Here is a 19,547-nt window from a genome sequence, read left to right as displayed (position 1 = left end):
GCTCTGGGCCTCCCGGGAGGTGAGGAGCGAGCGGAGGGGACCCGGTCACGCCGTCCGCCCAGCGTAACGGGGACTCGGGTGGGGACAGGCCCGTAGTCCCTGCTTGGGTTTCTGGAGGTGGGGGCGGGGGGCAAACTCTCAGGCCCTTTAAAAAGCGTTTTCTACGTCCGCCCTGGAGTCGGCAGAACCCCCAGATGCGCCCACGCTGCCATTAGCGGCTGTAGGTGGTTTCAGGAGGTCAGCCCCGGAGCCTGCTCCACCCGATGAAGCGGGACCAGCGGGGCTTCTCCCCGCTGCCTGGGCGTGGGCGCAGGGTGGCTTCGGTGCCAGGTAACTTCCGTGTCATCGCTCCTGGGTCACTCTGGAGCCCCTTCCTTAAAAATGTGTCTGGCAGAACCCCAGTAACTTCACTGCCGTCACCCCACTTCATCCCGGGGAAGAATACGTGGCCCTTAAAAAGGAGTGCGGGTCGTCTGCGCAAACGTGGTGTTTACCAACCATGGGGGGCATGGGGGGGGCGGGCTTCCTCCTCTCCTCTTCCTTTCTCTTCCCTCCGCCCTCTCCCGCCCCTTCTTAATGTCGACCGCTCATCCCCTTGAAGCTAACGTGTCACCTACAAGTACAGCATTGGCTTTAGCATTTTTCAAGTGTGACAAGTTTGCAGCAAGATTTACAATCGTTAGGTTTGACGGTGCCTCAGTGGAATGCAAAGTGTTACTATCTTCGCTGGATGTGGTCGTAATAATACTTGGGAATAGGATCCCAGAGAAGAGAGAGAATTATAGGAACTTGCCTTCGGGTTTTGTGAATTTTGAAATTTTTTGCTTTGCTACTTTTATAATCGTAGCTAATTTAAAAAATGGTCAGTAGACAAGGAGATAGAACACTTAACTCTGGTAGGTATCCGGTTTTGTTTGTTTTGCCAGCGGTCCAGCTACAAGTTAGATTCTGCTTGTTAACATGGACACTACTCCTGGACTTACACTAATGATCTTGTTCCTGTTTCAGATTCCAAAAGATACAAAACATAAACTCATTTATGTTGCCAAGAAGATTACGGAAAGCACTGGAGTAAATGATTTCTTTCAAATGGTTTTATTTGGAGAGATACCGGCCTCATCTCTGGGACATGTAACTGCTTTCCTAGACGAGGTACTTGTCTATCTTTAATATTTGAATCGTTCGATGACCTGAGTGACATTTAGAATTATTCAGGTCCGCTCTGGCTACTTTTTTTTTTTTTTAAGAGAGAGAATGTAGAAGCCAGTGATCTCTTTAACCAGATGAATGGAGTGTAATAGCTTTTAGACTGTTCCTGCAAGGAACGGAGACTTACTGATGCTCATGTTCCACAGGTGATTTTTGTAGGACCGTATTTTCCCTCTTTCTAAATATTGGAAGTAAATAAAAAGCAGCTTGCATTGAATAGGCTCTTGTACTTAGCTAGAGGTTTTAAACTTTACCTTCAGAGTGGAGACAAACTGACACTTTGGAAAGCATTTTGGAAATCAGTTTTTGATTCTTGTCAGTTTCTAAGTGGTTAAGAGTAATGGAAACGAAGTGTTAGAAATGGTTGCCTTCAAAGTCCTCTTCTTCTCCCCTTAACATCAGAGAAATGCCCCCTAAACCAATGTTACTGGCATTTTAATGTGTATCAGAACCACCTGGGGATTCCGGGAGAGGCAGGCCATGTGGGCTGGGATTCTGCATTTCTAACCTGATGCACCTGCTTTGAGGAACAACGTATTTGTATTCAGTGACTGGTCGTGGAATCAGAGCAGGGGTTTTCAAGCTTTGCCGAACATTAGAATCACCTGGGGAACTCAACACCATCCCCCACCCGGGGCACACCTCAAACAAATTACAATCAGCGCCAGGCCCCCACCAGAATCCCCAGGTGATGCTCTTGTGCCCCAGACATTGGGAACTGCTGGGTTAGGTGTTAGTAAATCAGATCTCAGCGCAGCCCTGCCATCGGGGCTTGAGAAGGTTAATTTACTCTCCCTCCATGCGATTCAAGAAGATTTTTTTCATTAATCTATCTGCCAATATGCTCAGTTTGCATTAAGAAAGCAGTTTCCTTACTTGACGTGACTTCGCTTATTTCATGCAGCGTTTGAGTTATTGAGAGCTTCCACCGATGTTTGATAAATGGGCAAATGAATGAACAAGCAGTCAGTTACTGCCTCTGAAATAATTTATCTCATCGATGAATTCTAAATAGGTCTGATTTTGTCTTTTTTTTGTAGATTTGATATCATAGAAGCATATTTATGAAATGAAGTGGTTTTGTTGCCGATTTTGTATGACAAGAAAATCTTTAAAGGAGCACCTTGTATGTAAATTAATTTAACTGCTTTTAAACGTGTTTTTCTTTCTAGATTTTAGTGCCCATTCTTTCAAATAGGAACAACCATAAATCCTGGTCCTGTTTTATTTCACAAGACATGGAACATCACGTAGAAGTCATGAAACATAAAATGCATATTTTAAGGGGTAAAATGTTGAGAAGAACTTTTCTACCAATTCCGACTATCGCAGGGAAATTTGACTTGGATTCGAAACCTCCAGGGACCCAGTACGTAATGACATGGTATATTCAGGGTATTAAAATGAGAGCCAACATACCCATTTGATATCAGACCTCCGGCAAATTGTTAGCAAAATTGACAATTATAACTACATCATGTTTTAAAAATAATGTTATGCCGAAGCACTGTATGAATTATTTCCTTTTAAAGTATAGTTTAAAAAGCAAGCTACAAAAAGCAAGCTGTAACAGTTGCCATGATGTCAAGAATATTCTTTCAGTAAAATGGTTTAGAGGCTATAACTTTTTTTGCTTAACAGTGTGTTTTTTTAAAAATATGTTTTCATTGATTTTTAGAGAGGGAGGGAGAGTGATAGAGAGATAGAAACGTTGATGAGAGAGAAACATCATCAATTGGTTGCTTCCTGCACACCCTTTACTGGGGATGGAGCCTGCAACCCGGGCATGTGCCCTGACTGGGAATTGAACCAGTGACCTCTTGGTTCATGGTTCGATGCTCAACCACTGAGCCACTCCGGCCGGGCAACAATGTTTTTTAATGTTAGAGCGATACGAATGACAACAATGTCACAACTCACACTGAGGTCAGAAAAATAATGGATCTGATTTTGAAGTATTTCTATTTAGAAACCAGTTTATGGGCACATAAACTACCTGTTACAACCCAAGCCCTATCTTTATTTGGATGACATGATTTGACTTGTTTTATCAATCCTATCAATGTTTGTAGTTTGGAGCCAAATGAAAGGACAGTGCTCCATGCCATTGAATCAGTGGTCATTAAATGGTCACATCAAATCCAAGAAATTATAGAGAAAGATTCAGGGCAGCCCCTGCTGAATGGTCTTCACTCGAATCCTCAAACAGAACTGGATTTCTGGACGATGAGGAAAGAGAATCTATCATGCATTTATGATCAAGTAAGTAGAGATCTCTAGAAAGTGCTTCTGATTTGAATTCGAAGAATATTTGTAGCATTTGGTCTTTGGAGCAGTGATTTCCAATAATTCTAAAAATTTAACCTACTGTCTTTGAATGACTGAATAATTTGGTCTCTTTTTCCGAAGTGCTTTTTGGTGTGCACTATAAAAACAAATGGGGGTTAGCGTGAGTTTTGCCCTTTTTGAGAATATTTGGACAGCATTGGAGATAACTGGAAGCATTTGGTGGCATAGAAAAGGAGAGATTTCCCAGGGAAACTTTGAAGATGATGACTTTTAATTAATCTAGTCAATTTAATTGATTTGGGAAGGAATGTGGTCTTAGTGGAGAGACGTTGCTTTGGGAGAGCTAACTTTGGGTCCTCTGCTGGGTGCTTTCCTGACAAGTTACTCCATTTAATGCTCTAAAACTAAGGCATTTATTTTTATGTTCACAGGTCTCTTAGAGACTTTCTGAAACAGAGCAAGAAATTTTTGTGGAAACTAGAGGCCTGGTGCACGGATTCGTGCACCGGTGGGGTCCCTCAGCCTGGCCTATGCCCTCTCACAATCCGGGACCCCTTGGGGGATGTCGGAGAGCTGGTTTTGGCTCGATCCCCACAGGCCAGGCTGAGGGACCCCACCGGTGCACAAATCCGTGCACTGGGCCTCAAGTATACATATAAGATCTTTGGTTAATCTCTTCCCGCCCTGCCCGCTTTCCCCCTCCCTCTGAGATTCATCAGTCTATTCCATGTTTCCATGCCTGTGGTTTCTGCTCATGTGTTGAGCGTCTGTCTCCTGGTGGTCAGTGCGTGTCATAGCTGTTGGCTGGTCAGCCAGTCGCTTAGGCTTTTGCTAGTATATATACAGATTTTAATATTTTACCTGTGTACTAACATGTAAATTATTTTTTAAAATTCAAATTAAGAAAGCCAAGACAAAAATGTTATTTTAAAAATTACTTTTGACTTGAAACCAGATATGTCTTTGAGGGTTAAATGCTGTGTGTATTGTTTATGAGTGGAATATAATTTAAATATTTTATTATGGAATGCATTTATTTAGTCATTAATCTAGCTTATATTAATTTTTTTTTCCAATTTAGCTTCAGGCTCCTACTGTCCTCAAAATGGTGAAGATCCTGAAAACGAAACGAAGCAGCTATTTCCCAGCTCTGAAGGACATTTTCACGGCTGTGAAAAATGGTAAGACCTTGTTCCTTGGCCTCGCGAGCCCCTCATGACCTGGCGCTGCCTGCCGGCTCGCCAGCCTTGGACCAGTAGCCTGCTCATGAAATGATGGTACTTGGCTCTTCTAATGATAATTCATCTTTAAAAAGAAAAAAATGTTTTATTGATCTTAGGGAGAGGCGAAGGGAGGGAGAGAGAGATAGAAACATCAATAAGAGAAATATCAACATTGATTGACTGCCTCCTGAACACCCCCCACCAGGATCGAGCCTACAGCCTGGGCATGTGCCCTGACTGGGAACTGAACCAGTGACCTCTTGTTGGATGGGACAATGCTCAACCACTGAGCAACACCGGCTGGACGATAAATTCATCTGAATCTTCTGTATTTCCTCTTCTATTGATACTAAATTTTTAGGGTCTATAGTAGGTACCTACCAGAGTGGCTCGAGGTGGAAGTTGTAATGAGAATGTGTATACGTATGTGAAGGGGAAAGGCCTTTGGTAGTCAGCAGGGAATAAATCAAAGCCCAGCATAGGGATTTTCTAATCAACAGTTGGGTTACAATTACTCCAGTTATTCGCTAGTAGACTCTCTGAGTGTGTTTCACATGTACCACCTACTGAGCTTGTAAGAACTCAAAGTCGTCATCAAAGTTTTAGTGAAGATTAAACATACAGAGAGGAGGGTTTGGTTGGTTGGTGAATTTTGAACAGGTAATGCATGCACATTGTTAAAACCCAGTAATTATAAGAAGGGATCCACTGAAAAGTCTCCTTGTCCTCTCACTATCCAGTTGTTATTTTTATCCTCACCAAGGATATGCTTATTGATTATAGAGAGAGGGAAGGGAGTGAGAGAGAGCAAGAGAAAGAGAGAAACACCGATGTGAGAGAGAACATCAATTGGTTGCCTTCTGTATGTGCCCAGCCAGAGATCAAACCTTCAACCTAGGTATGTGCTCTGACCGGGAATCAAACCTGCAACCTTTTGGTGTATAGGAGCCACACCAGCCAGGGCTAGCGCCCTCCCCAGTTTCTGGATTTCTGTTTATGTTTTCTTAGGCATGTTTAAGCAAATGTAAATAGACATAATACTGAAGTTTTAAGTGATAAAAGTATAAGATAATACGGACAAATACTATTTGTTTTTAACATTAGAAAATTTTATTTTTTCTTAAGTAACATGTGGAAGGTTAGGAATACTTGAAATCTACTTTGGAAATGTTTTGATAAATTTTTAGGGCTTTCTCCATGAATTCTATTTGAAAAGAGGCAATAGATGATGGGGATATTTGGGCTTGGGGGGAGGGCGGGGTCTGTCAGATCTGGATTCCCGTCCAATATTAAGTTTGCTGAGCTTCTGGCTTTCATTGGACAAACTGGCATATTGACACTTTCCTTGCAGAATTATTGGGAGAATCAGAGCAAGTTATATTACATTATAATTAACAATATAGTAGGAAATTTCCCAGTCATTGCCTGAGTTAGGCTCATAGGACGCTGGGATGAGGCCATAGATGATTAAATTGTTAGTCCAAGTACCTAGGAGGAATTAGCATTCTAGTGATGAAGCTAGTAATCCAAATCATAAAGTGACAACTTCACAGAGATGTTTTATGCCCACAGTTTCCATGAAGTTAAGTCCATTTCTGTAGACTCTCAGGGTTCTTGCCCACTGAATCTGCCGACACAATTTACTTGTGCTGTGTGAGTAGCTACCCCAGGGCTCTCCTGAATGGTGGTCCCAGATGGACGGGGTAGACAGGCTTCCACACCTGCCCTGTGTCAATTGTGGGATCAGTGATGTGGAAGGAACTAGGACCCCATTCAAGTCCAGCCATGTTGTTCTGCGTCGTCCTCTTGAACTTGTGAGGTTAGAAGTGACAGCGGCTTTCTTCCTCCAGCTCTCCTCGAAGCCCAGGACGTGGCGCTCTACCTGAGACCGCTGCGGAGGCACATTCAGTGTCTCCAGGAGACGGAGTTCCCACAGACCCGTGGTCTGATCGCCCCGTTATTTCATACCATCTGCCTGATCTGGAGTCATTCCGCGTTTTACAACACCCCTGCTCGGGTCATAGTTTTGTTGCAAGAGTTTTGTAATCTCTTCATCGATCAGGTATGTAGCATTGAAAATAGGAGAGAGAGGAATGATTGCCATGTGGTAGGTTTTATTAGGCCAGTGAAAAATGAATTAACCCAGTCTACAGTCAGAATACTGTTTTTCTCTTTCTTTCTATAGAAAGGACTTTTATGGTTAAGGGCCAGGTGACTTTTCATCCTAAGCAGCAAAGGAGCTCTGGACATAACTCAAATACTTTCAAAGGCCAGGTTGTTAATGAATTTTGTTTGTTTAATATCACCGTTTCTTCAAAGAGATTAAAGGCTACTTCTAATAAAAGGCAGCTATACATAGTGCTGTGTAGCTTTTTCTTGGGTTTCCTCAGGAACACTGGCTGGCGGAGGACTTTTAGAAAGTAAAGTAAGTGAAGAGAATCTGGCTGGAAAAAAATTACCCTCGCCCTCACCGGTTTGGCTCAGTGGATAGAGTGTCGGCCTGCGGACTGAAAGGTCCCACGTTCGATTCCAGTCAAGGGCATGTACCTTGGTTGTGGGCACATCCCCAGTAGGAGGTGTGCAGGAGGCAGCTGATCGATGTTTCTCTCTCATCGATGTTTCTAACTATCCCTCTCCCTTCCTCTTTGTAAAAAGTAAATAAAATACATTAAAAAAATTACCCTCAAAAAATAGTAGTGGAATTGTATTAATGGAATTCTGATTAATTGTGGAGCTTTAAAAATCTCTTGTTTACAATTGCTTCTCTACTCTTAAGTCAACTTGAAAAATGTTAGAAAAAATGGACTGCTTCTGCATCCTTTCTGTGTAAACATTGATTCTTCTTGTGTCCCTGGTATCAGAGGATGTTATGTAATTTGAGAGCTGCAAGATACATGGAGGGCCTAGAACGTGGTGGTTCTTAGTGGGAGTGTGTGTCTTAGTCTGCTTGAGCTACCAGAAAAAAATGGCATAGACCAGATGGCTTTATTTTCAGAAATTGTTTACTCACAATTCTGGAGGCCGGGAGCCAGATGAAGGTGCCTGCATGGGCATGTTCCGGTGAGAGCTCTCTTCCTGGCTTGCAGATGGCTGCCTTCTCTCCGTGTCCTCACATGGTGGAAAGAGACCGTTCCCTCTCTTCTTCTTATACAGCTACTGTCCTATCAGATTCGGGTCCCACCCATCTGACCTCATTTAATTACCTTAATTACTTCTTAAAGACCTTGTCTCCAGGTACAGTCATATTGGTGGTTAGGGAGGGCTTCAACATGTGAATTTTGGGGGACACAATTTAGTCCACAGCAGGGCATGTGTCTGAACCAAATGCCAAAGAATCAGGATCTGTGTATATGGCTTAGCCTTTGAGTTGTTAAGAAGTATTCCCACCAAAATTGGATCTCCTTCAGCTGCAACGGACAAACTAGAGTAAAAAACAACGAAAAGTGTAGAAGTTTATGTGACCCTGAAACGTCTAAGAGTGCAGTGACTTCAGAAATAGCCTGTCCCAAGAGGCCACCTGATCATTTCAGAGCTTCCTGCCAGGCTCCAGTTTGCTGGCTTGTGTTTGACTTTATTCGCAGACTCTCACCACAGGTTAAGTGAGGTGGTTTGTGGTCGCCCCAGATGTGTGTCCTGGCAGTAGAGGAACTTCATGGGAAAGAGGCTGTCTTCCTTTTTAGTTCTGGTTCGTGTGTTTTATTTCTGTTCCCGGAACAATCTTTGTGGCCAAGGAGGTAGGCTCTTTTGGAAAGGCCTGGATTATTTGCCAGAGGAGCGTGGGTACCTGTGATTGACTCTAAGTCACTGCTCTAGGCTCACGCTTCCCGGTGGTTTTCACTTCTAGCTCATATAGAAAATTAAAATGTTTTCTTTGTGGAGGGGGATAAATTGGAAGGTATTTAGAGCCTGGAAAGTCTGCTCGTAGTCAAGACAAACAGCTTGGAGCTTCTGCTACCCCAGGCACCGGAAGTTTGCCTTCCTAAGTAATAAAGAGAACAATGTTGTAGGATAAACTGGTTGGGGAACTGTGTTCCCATCCAGCCCTTGGCTGTGTGTGTGTGTGTATTTTCAGATGAATTAACTTAGACCTGAAAGATAACATCATTTGCTTAATCTCTCCCAGAATGTAGGGGGAAATCCAGAGTAGAGGACAGGTGTCCTGACATGCAGTTAAGAGTTTCTGGTCTATGACACTGAGTTATTAATAGGCTTATTATTTTCTCTCCGCTTCTTCAGAGGTGGAGTGATATATGGAAAGTATGTTGGACGCAGACCAAGGTAGATTCAAATCTAATTGAACCACTGAAGGGAAGTTAAATTACTTCCCTGAACCTCGGTTTCCACATCAATAACTGCAGATAATGCCTAGCCCATGGCTATTGTGAGGATCAAATGGGATAACCTAAGTGAAATGTCCAGTGTGGCATTTAATAGAAGCTCATAGAAGTTGGCTCCAAACCTTTGACTCACAGATAATTGAAGCTATTGATAGGAGATAGCAGGTCAGCTCCTCGTATATTTTATCTCTGGCTGTATTCTATTTCTCTTTCTCTGTTATGCGAGCTCAGTTTTTGCTCTGTTGTTAAGTAAGATCTCTATTGCAGGGTCAGTGACCATAACCACCACTTCTCTGAAACCCTGAATCCTCACCTCATTTTGAGACTATGTCCTGTTTGTGTATAAATCCCAAAGGTGGTCATTCATTGTTGTCTGTGGCTTGTAAGAAATCCCAGTTACCTATAGATCTGTAAACCTGTTATCCCTGGTCCCTAGTCTGTGTCGATGGCCAGAGTTTGCCAGACTCCCAGAGAAATAATGTAGCTTCTCTAGTTCCTTAGTTACTGTTCCTGACTTCTGTCCAAAGGTTCTGTTGGCCTGATTCTTGATTCTTCAAGTGGACTTTGTAGTAAATCTGCCCCAACATGTTAGGAATCAAAAATCAGCAATGAGCCAACTTTCATACCTAGGTTCCCTGAAGAGCTAAACTCTCCTGCCTGCTCACAAGTTGTTTGCTGTCCTCCGATTTTTTATTTTTAAAATATTTAACAAATATTGTATAACACCTGTTATTTGCCAGGAACTCTTTTAAAACCTTTACAGAAATTCACTGTCAAAGGTGCTAGTAGATCCATTTTACATTTAAACAGTAACAACAGCAACCCCTAAAAACCCCTGCTGTCCAGAGAAGATAAATAACTTTCTCAAGATCACCCAACTGTAAGTGATGGAGTTCTTAATTCATTATGCTTTGCTCCATATTTTAAAATAAATTTTGATTTTTAATTACAACATAATATGTGGTGTACTAATAATAGTGAAATTCTCATTTCATAAAATGTGTAACAATAGACATAGTACTGTTCTATCAGCCTAAAACTTAGCATTTTTGATTTTTCTTTTCCCCCAAACTTTATATATATATATATATTTAAGTATTTTATCATACATATAATTTTACTTTTACTAGCTTCTTCAAAAATGATTTAAAAATATTTTTATTGATTTCAGAGAGGAAGGGAGAGGAAAAGAAAGATAGAAACATCAATGATGAAAGAGAATCATTGATCGCTGCCTCCTGCATGCCCCCAACCACGGATCGAGCCCACAACCCGGGCATGTACCCTGACTTGGAAATTGAACCATGACCTCCTGGTTCAGAGGTTGATGCTCAACCATTGAGTCACACTGGCCTGGCTGGCTTGTGTATTTGTTTATATGAAAAAAAAAAAACAGTCGTGTAGAGTATTTGCTGGCAGGAATACCTATGCAAATTCTGATTACACAGTTGTCATATCCATGAAGCTTAGCAGTTATTGCTAGAATGTATAAATCAAGAAATGTTAATCATCTGTAGATTATTCTAATGTATGTTATTGCAACCCAAATGCCTGAATTTCTAGAATTTATGCTTTCTGTTTCACAGCATTGCTGGTCCAATTCATTGTCATTGAAAACTAACTCATTGAAAAAGATTTTAAATACAAAATAAAATAAAATGATTTATTGAAACAGATGTTTTCAGTAAAAAACTGTTGAACATATTTTTGATCATTGTTTCCTTTCATGAAATCCTAGGCGACAGCCTACCTTTCACCTGAAGACCTTTTGAAAGGAGAAGTTGAAGACTCCCTGGAAAAGGTGCAGGTGGCCATTAACATCTTAAAGACTTTCAAAAGTTCTTTTTACAACTACAGAGAAGGACTGGGAAACTATTTCATGGGAAACAAGGAGGTGAAGCCATGGGATTTCCAGTCTCAGCTGGTGTTTTGTAGATTTGACAAATTTCTGGACCGTTGCATGAAAATAGAGGTATTCATTTCGTGACTTGTTATGTATTCATGTTGTAGATGGCTTCAAAAATCCTGTAGCTTTTTATATGATTTGGGAGCAGTTTATTTGGTGGGAGGTAGGAGGTTTCCTTTCTTAATGTTCTCATGAGGAGCTCACAAGACCAGAGCTATAAAGATAGATTTAAAAGCTTTACTTTGACTTCTTTAAAAAAAATCGTTTTTGATTCTTTTATTACACTGGGAGTAAGTGAATCTTTTTCTGTACCAGTGCCCCTTTACTTACTAAGCTCCTGGAAGACAGTTGTAAATCAGGAAGCTGTAAACTAATCCCCCCTTTTAAAAATACGTTTAATGTTTGATATAGGGATTCCATACTTGAAAACCATTTGATAATCTAAAATAATCGCACTATTAGTATGACTGTATGTATACTATGCTATTAAAACATGAATAACCGTTCATAAAACTAAACAAAAAACCATGAAAATAACTAAAAGCCAAATGAAATGAATACACACACTTGTATACACATTCACACACGTGTAGTATGGAGCCAACTGGCTAAGGTTTCATTTTAAAGTTGGAACTAGTGGCACTACCTTACTTTCTTTGTAAAGCTCTTCCTAGCAAGTTTGGGCTTTTTTGTTGATGTAAGATTTGTTGAATTTCATTGAAAATTAAAGCTTCATGTTTTGAGAAAACTCATTATCACATAATCAGCCTGAATGCCTCTTAAAGTGAGAAGGCTAAAGGCCTAACTCCGGGCAGCGTGAGTCTCCCTTTCATAATGTTCCCTGAAGCTGACTAAGAGACAGCTCATTCATTGCAAAGGGTAGGTGGCTGCAAGTACGAGTTTTGGGTATTACCTGGGGGTCAGATTCATTATTAAAAGGCTATAAAGTTGGAGAGTCATATGTTTAGCCATGGTACGCTAGGTTTGCCTATACAGTAAGTAGGAAAACGGGAGTATGATTTAAAAAATGAGCAGTGACTTTGTTCACCTAAATCATTCCTATTTATCTTCTGTCATGTCAAGTGTCCATTAAGTCGCAGATTTCGAATGCTTGAAAATATTATTTGAACCTTTAAGATGTTCTTTTTTCCTGCTCAGGGTGGTGGAAAGATCTTTACTGTTCTGTGTTTGTTTGTTTTTCCCGCAAAGGATATATTTGTCACCGTATTGGAATTTGAAAAGCTGGAGAGACTTGAATTTGGTGGTACCAAGGGAGCCATTCTGAATGGACAAATCCATGAGATGAGTGAAGAATTTATGGAACTCTGTAAAATTTTTAAACAGAGCACTTATGACCCATCCGATTTCAATAACACGGTAATATTGCACCTTTGCATTTTTATTTTTTAGAATCCTATCATGTTGAAGTTGGAAATGATTTGGCTGAAATGACTATAGGTCACAGTAATAATAGGTACCATCCGGTCCGGCCTGTCTGGGATGAAAGAGCTCGCAGTCTCGAACAGGGACCAGGACGTAGCCCTGTGTGTTTCCGTTTAGAACTGTTTCAAACATAGCAGGAGACCTCAGCCTGGGCTTGTTTCTTGGTGGTGCATCTCTACTTACATATTTAATGACATCTCAAAGTAAAGAAACTCGTGAAACCAAGCCCCTGCTTTACTGCTCCCCAAACCTACTCTTTCCCGTCTTCTCCCACTCATGAAGTGGCACATATAACGGGCTACTTAGTGCGCAGCCTTGGGGTCATCCACGATCCTGCTCTTTCTCTCGTGCCACGCATCAGGCTCGGTCAGACAGTAGCTGGACATATCCCCAGATCTCATCTCTGACCTGGATGATGACACTCGCCCCTGAACTGCTCTCTCAGCCCCTGTCTTGGCATCATTAGGGTTGGTTTTCACTCAGCAGCTTGAGTGAGTGCCTTTTAGGAGCTAAGTCCAACCATAGCATTTCTCTAAAACTATTAATTTCCTATGTCACTAATAAGAGGCAGTTTTGCAGTTCAGAATATAGAAAAACTTCATAATGATTCTTGAGTAATACCAGCATATCACTTATTCTTTAATAAATAATTCTTTAATAAATATTTATTGCAAAACAGCTATGTGCTGGGAGCCTCTTTAAATATTGGTACTATAATTGAGAAAACAAACAAACCTGGCCATTGTACTCAGAGAGTTTAGAATGCAGGGAGGAGGACACAGGCAATTACGCGGAGTGCTGCGAGAGAGCCTCTTCCCAGAGCAGGTGAAAGGAAGCAGAAAGTACACAATGGTAAATAGAACTGAAAAGTAAATAGAAATGAAAGGGGCGAAGAGTGGGCGAGAAGAAAGGGGTTAGCAGAACATCGTGTTACTCAGAGTGGGAGCGTGGCTAGATCCTGGAGTGCGAAAGGTGAGAGGCGCTGGGAGAACAGGGTATAAATGACAAGGGAAGGGCCTTGTGGATGACAAGACTTGGGGACGTTATCTGAAGAAATCCAGGGTCCCGAATTATGATGATGAATTGGAGGATTATGACGGGAAGAGTGACATGATCAGGCTTCCATTTTAGAAAGCTTGTGTAGACTGCAGTTTGGAGAGCGATTTGGTGAGACAAGACCAGAGGCAAAGAATGTGGTTAGAAAGTGGTTAACAGAAACCGGATGAGCGGTCATTGTGATCCGGGCCAGGGTGATGCCCGCAGACAGGGAGAAGAGTGGGCATATTCAAGAGGTGGCTCAGAGAAAAGCCTCGTAGCACTTGACCAAGAGAGAAAGGAGTCAGAGAGATTGCTCACACTCCTGTTAGGCGGATGCCAAATGCGTGAGTTTAGATGCATGCAACGGAAGTCTGAATGATCTGGAGGACTCCCCAGGGGAGGGGTGCGATGAGCCATCTGACTTTGGGCTGAGAGAGTGAGGGGGAGAAAGGAGCCTGGGAGAGAGAGAGAGAGATCCAGGGTGGAGATTAGCCTTTTTCCCTTCCTGAGATATTACTTACAAAGTGTTCAAACCATGTTTGAGGATCTTAAGCTGCATGTTCCTCGTTGCCATACCGAGAAGAGGGATTCGCTAGGCTTGTCACAACTTGCTGGGAAGTTGTGTTTACCTGTAGAGGTCAGTGACCCTTGAATGCAGAGACTGTTGGGCTGTAACTGAGGAGAGCTGGAGGCTCTCGGTGCTACATACAACAGTGCGGTCTGTGACAGTGCCCTGGACGCTGCCATTACACCCGTGTTCAGCGTGTGTTCCATTCCCAGAAGGTGCTTTCCTTCCTGGAAACATCGTGGTTGGAGCGTGGGCTCCGGAACAAGGTTGCCAGGCTTTAAATTCCAGTCCCGCCATCTACCAGTGGTGTGACTATGGGTGAATTATGTAACTCCTCTGAGTTTGTTTTGTTGCCTATAAAATGGGGAAAAAATATTGCCCACATCATATGTTGTGAGACTTGAGTTAATAGTGTAAAGCATTTAGAACAGAAAACCGAGTACTTGTTAGCCTCATCATCATTATTTCTGTTACTGTGAATAGATGGAGGGTCAGTTTCCGGAGGCAGCAAAGACTTCATCATGGTAAATGTGGGGTGTGCACTCGGGGGCAGCGAGGCCGGGGAGCCAAGGTGTCTGGCTTTCTGGGGCCGCTCCACGGAGACTGGGCGTTGCAGTGCTGTGCCGAGGATGGTCATCCTCTCATGCTCTCACTGTGAGAGTGGGTGGTTCTGTATTGGGAGGAAGCTGGGGGGTGCTAACTGCATAGTGATAAGGTGCGGAGAAATGCAAGGGTGTTTTGTGTTTCATCTTTCTCACGAATGATGTTTCTTTCCAGAACTGTGATTTCAGGTCTCACCTGAAGACGCAGTGTCTCCCGGGAGGGTTTCCGCTCCATGAAAAACAAAACGAAAAAGCTTTGTATTGAAATGCATAGATTTACTGAGGTTACAGTGAACATGGGTTCTGTTTTCTCTTCTGGAAGGCTTTGCTTTTTCATTGATATTCCAAGTCGATTGAGAGGCGGACAGGCTGGTGGGCCCGAGCACTGATGTGGGGTCTGCATTGTGGAAAGATGGGCTGACAGTGCTGAGTGTTCAGTGTTCCTGGAAGGCGGCCACAGAGCAGTTGGTCCGATATAGGTCTTTCTTGGTCTTTCTTGGTCTGCCCTGGGATCCTGCTATGAAAATAAATTCACCCAGAAAGAGCGGGCAGACAGGAGGGAGGTGGATTATGCTTGGAAGATTGCTGTTTTCACTCCTGGACTCTTTCCTATAAACTGATATTTTACTTTGATATTTACAGGAATTTGAAAGTGATTATGTTGTGTTTAAATCCAAAACTTTGGATTTTGACAGAAGGCTTGGGACAATTCTTTGTGAAGGTTTCTTTAACTGCAATGGTTTGGAGGCCGCATTTAAGGTTGGTTCTGAAGAAGCTATCATAACAATTTACTAATGAATAATTTAGACTGCTAGATGAAAGGATTGAGTGCATTCCTTTCTGATCCAGGTAAACTGTTAACTAGTCACAGTCTTCATATTCAGCTCACTGAATTATGAGCTTTGATTTATGCACTACGGAATAATGAAGTTTATTTTGGACAAGGTCAGGACGTTTAACTATTGATCTTTTTTTGCATTCAGTGTTTTGGGTCTTAACGCCTTGAGAGCAAGTTTAGCATAGCCTATGAAATAGCGATTCAAAATTAAGCCACAGTGAAAAGTGAAAACTATCTGTTAATTCTGTTAAATCAAGAGTTCTTCCCCCCCCCCATTTTTACATATGTTGGGTACACCTGCCTACTTCATTGCTCAGACTAAAACAAATAGCAGCTTATATACTGTCTTTCATCAGGTTTAAGACACGATTATCAGGTACACGATTATTTTGTGTATCAATAAAGAAAAATGTCAAAAAATTATGCCATTGATTATTAACATGGTCCAATTTCAGAGATGTTAAAACATGAGAGAGCGTTAGTGATAGAACTGATGAAACACGGTATGTACGTATTCAGAGTTGCATGAAAGAAAGGCACTTTGATAGTCCTCCCAAAGGGAAGGTTTACTGTAGGAACTAGGGACGTCCTGTGGAAATGTGCTTGTCAAAGAAGAGAATTGCAAGCCAAGTACAAACTCAGATGATATTGCAAAAGAGGCTTCAACACCAGGAGAAGCATAGCTGGAGAATCATGGGGACAGTTCGCTGACAATGGCAGTGCAGTGCAGTGTAACAGACACAGACGTAATACGAAATTTGTTTGATTTTGACCCTCAGATTCAGGTGAATTGGTCAAATGGTGGTGAAATAGTGTCTTCTGGCCCCGAAAAGCGTTTTAACACAAATTCACGGGGATCAAATACTTCTTTGTTGTTTTGTTGTTGTTGTTTTCAGAGCTCTGGGATGAAACAGAGATGCCACTGGCCAAAATATATAGCCTGTTGTTATAAAATAAAACCCCCTATAATCCCATCTCTCAGAAAGACTGATAGATTTAATACAGTCACACTCTTTCTTGGACTAGATATGCATACATATTTCCCTTTGACAAAAATGGCATTTTCTGATCCCCTTTGGTAACCTTTTCCACTTAGCAGTGAATCATAAATGTTTTCTTGCTTTTATAACCAAATTCAGCAATATTTTTTATTAATGGCTACATAGTAGTTGATTACATTTTCTGCTCCTGGAGCTCCTTGCTGGTGTGTTTGTATAACTGGGAGAAAGATGCAGAGGGAAGTCTTAATTACAAAGGCTCCTACCTTTTCTAATTCGGGTCTTTCTTTTCCCTTCTCACAACCATTAATATGGATTCCATTCTAGTGTGTGCCAGCTGTTTTTTCTAAATAGTTTTATCTGATTGCCATGTATCTTTATTTAACTTTCCACCTATTTGTGCCCTGTCTACTGAAACATATACGATGAGCCCCCGCCTCCACGCTGTGCAGGGGGGGACATGGTCTTACAGTTTGGGCTGCATTTTAGATCACCTGCGATGCCCTGTGTGAAGCAAACACTGAACAACTGCTTGAAGTGAGGTGGGCTGACAGAATCAGAGTGTTGAAATGACACACTGCTGGGGAACTGCAGGGGGAGAAGAACAAGATGATAGGGCTGTGCATTAAATGGAAGATTTCTACCATTGGTGTGATATGATGAACTCTGACCCTTTGCTGTTGCGTCCCAGGGAGAAGATACTTGCAGACTGGTCTCTGAAGGCCATGATTCAGTGCCTGCTCTTGGCAGAGACGTGGCCAGGAGGGCCCTGGAGCCAAACACTGGTCTCCTCTAGTACAAAGCCGACAGTGTTGGTGCTCACCACAAAACAAAGCAAAACAAAATACTAATGGATGTTTCTCTAAAATTCACAGTGTGTGTACATGAAGGTAGACTGAAGTATGTAAGAAAATGAAGGTGTCTAGAAAAAGGTGTCAGACAATGTAATTGAAAACTATAAAATTGCGATGGTTTTAAAAAAATAGTTCAGGTAGCAGCAGATTAAAAAAATCTTTGAGGGCCCTAGCTGGTTTGGCTCAGTGGATAGCGCATCGGCCTGCGGACTGAAGGGTCCCAGGTTTGATTCTGGTCAAGGGCACATGCCTGGGTTGTGGGCTTGATTCCCAGTACCGGTGTGTGCAGGAGGCAGCCAATCAATGATTCTCTCTCATCATTGATGTTTCTTTCCCTCCCTTCCTCTCTGAAATCAATTTTTGAGGGGCAAACATAGGAAAATATGAGTATGTACCACTTGACCAGTGGCAGCAGCATTGGGAAAGCCACATTACACAGTGAAGCTAAGAAGTAGAAGGAAACTACAGAACTCAAGCGGGGTATTTAGGGGGAAGAAGCATGGAGTTGAGGCCCATCTTTAGCCCCTGATGGTGACAGGAAGGCAAGCATCTGCACTCTTCATGAAATAACTTAGTTCCCCTGACAAGGAGGCTCACATGACCTTCATGCTCATCCTGGAGGGTAGTTATTATATATCTATGATACTGAAAAGATAGGATCCTGTCTTCTGCCTAAAAGGTTGACTCTTTTTTTACGACTACTCTCTGGCTTTAAACCTTCCCCTAAACCTGTGGGTCACGACCCCTTTGGGGGTCGAACGACCCTTTCACAGGGGTCGCCTAAGACCATCAGAAAACACATATAATTACATATTGTTTTTGTGATTAATCACTATGCTTTAATTATGTTCAATTTGTAACAATGAAAATACATCCTGCATATCAGATATTTACATTACGATTCATAACAGTAGCAAAATTACAGTTATGAAGTAGCAACGAAAATAATTTTGTGGTTGGGGGTCACCACAACATGAGGAACTGTATTAAAGGGTCATGGCCATTAGGGAGGTTGAGAACCACTGCCCTAAAGGATATTCTGTCTTTGGTACTTGTGTACTTGGAGTGAAGTCCCACTTAGCACCTCGGGTAGGCAAGATGCGACGTAGCAGGCGAGCTTCTGGTATTGTTTCAGCTGCAGTCGATGGGATGAGTGTTTGAAAGGGATTGTCATCAAATGTTTCCTTCCCGTTGGAGTGCATTTCTTGGTTAAATCTATGAGACAGCGTTTACTTTTGGATTTAAACACGAAGTCCAAACTCAACAAAACTGATTGTGAAGAGACAGTTCATAACTTACATTTTGCTAGGTAGCAGCTAACGAAGCAGATTCTTAAATATTTAGCGGTTTCTATAGTAGTTATAATTAGCATCACCAGGAAAAAAGCCAGAATGTGTTTGGCTTCTAAGATACAATTAGATTTGCATTTTAGTTTGTATAGATTTTCACTGTGTTGAGTTTTTCCCAGTGAATGTAGTTTATTGAAATGTTTACAAAATGTTAAATACGTACAATGAAGGTATTTTTTAAAGAAAACAAATTTGGGGGAACACCTGTTGTTTCCCTAAGAGGAAAAATAGCTCTTTTGCCACATTACTAACAAGGCACAAACCTTGGTTTTATACAGCGTTCTGCCTCATTGATTATATTTAGTTATTTTGAGAAGATCCCTTCTTTTATTTCAAAGAAAACATCTCTATAACAGGCCTAATAATTTACATTTCATGAATCCTACGCAGAGCAGGCAAGTAATAAAAGAATGGTTTTAAATGCCACCTTGGCTCTGAGAGGCCCAGGGAAGCACAGGCCGGGCTGCAGGCTTCCCAGGGTCAAGTGCCAGTGGCTTCTGAATTCAGGCAGGTCACTCCCTCCTATAACTTAGTTTCTTGATCTGGAACATGTGACAGTAGCATTTTTTGTTGTTGTTCTCATCTGAGGGTATTTTTTTTTTTTCATTGATTTTTATAGAGTGGAAGGAAGGGGGAGAGACAGAAGGAGAGAAACATCAATGTGAAAGAGAAATATTGATTGGTAGCCTCCTGCACATGCCCCGACCAGGGGCAGGTATCAAGCCTGCATCCTAGGTACATACCTTTGATCAGAATTGACCCGCTACCCCTCAGTCCTCAGGCTGACGTTCTAACCACTTAGCAAAACCGCCTAGGGCAGTGATGGCGAACCTTTTGAGCTCGGCATGTCAGCATTTTGAAAAACCCTAACTTAACTCTGGTGCTGTGTCACA

At 42.0% G+C, this 19,547-nt stretch overlaps 1 protein-coding gene across 1 annotated transcript in view; it reads left to right on the top strand.

Annotated features, from left to right (window-relative positions):
* The first annotated feature begins 576 nt into the window (after positions 1 to 576).
* DNAH11 (dynein, axonemal, heavy chain 11) overlaps positions 577 to 19,547 on the top strand; it is a 217,490-nt gene continuing 198,519 nt past the window's right edge. Inside the window, exons 1-9 of the mRNA XM_014544612.1 lie at positions 577 to 738; positions 1,009 to 1,152; positions 2,382 to 2,578; positions 3,282 to 3,471; positions 4,580 to 4,679; positions 6,572 to 6,783; positions 10,797 to 11,030; positions 12,174 to 12,341; positions 15,258 to 15,374. Coding sequence (XP_014400098.1) covers positions 577 to 738; positions 1,009 to 1,152; positions 2,382 to 2,578; positions 3,282 to 3,471; positions 4,580 to 4,679; positions 6,572 to 6,783; positions 10,797 to 11,030; positions 12,174 to 12,341; positions 15,258 to 15,374 — 1,524 coding nt within the window. The remainder of the gene's footprint in view (positions 739 to 1,008; positions 1,153 to 2,381; positions 2,579 to 3,281; positions 3,472 to 4,579; positions 4,680 to 6,571; positions 6,784 to 10,796; positions 11,031 to 12,173; positions 12,342 to 15,257; positions 15,375 to 19,547) is intronic.

Source organism: Myotis brandtii, unplaced genomic scaffold (genome assembly GCF_000412655.1).
Source record: "Myotis brandtii unplaced genomic scaffold, ASM41265v1 scaffold374, whole genome shotgun sequence".
Lineage (NCBI taxonomy): Eukaryota > Metazoa > Chordata > Mammalia > Chiroptera > Vespertilionidae > Myotis > Myotis brandtii.
Note: the sequence above shows the minus strand (reverse complement) of the source record. Positions and strands in the feature narration are given on the sequence as shown.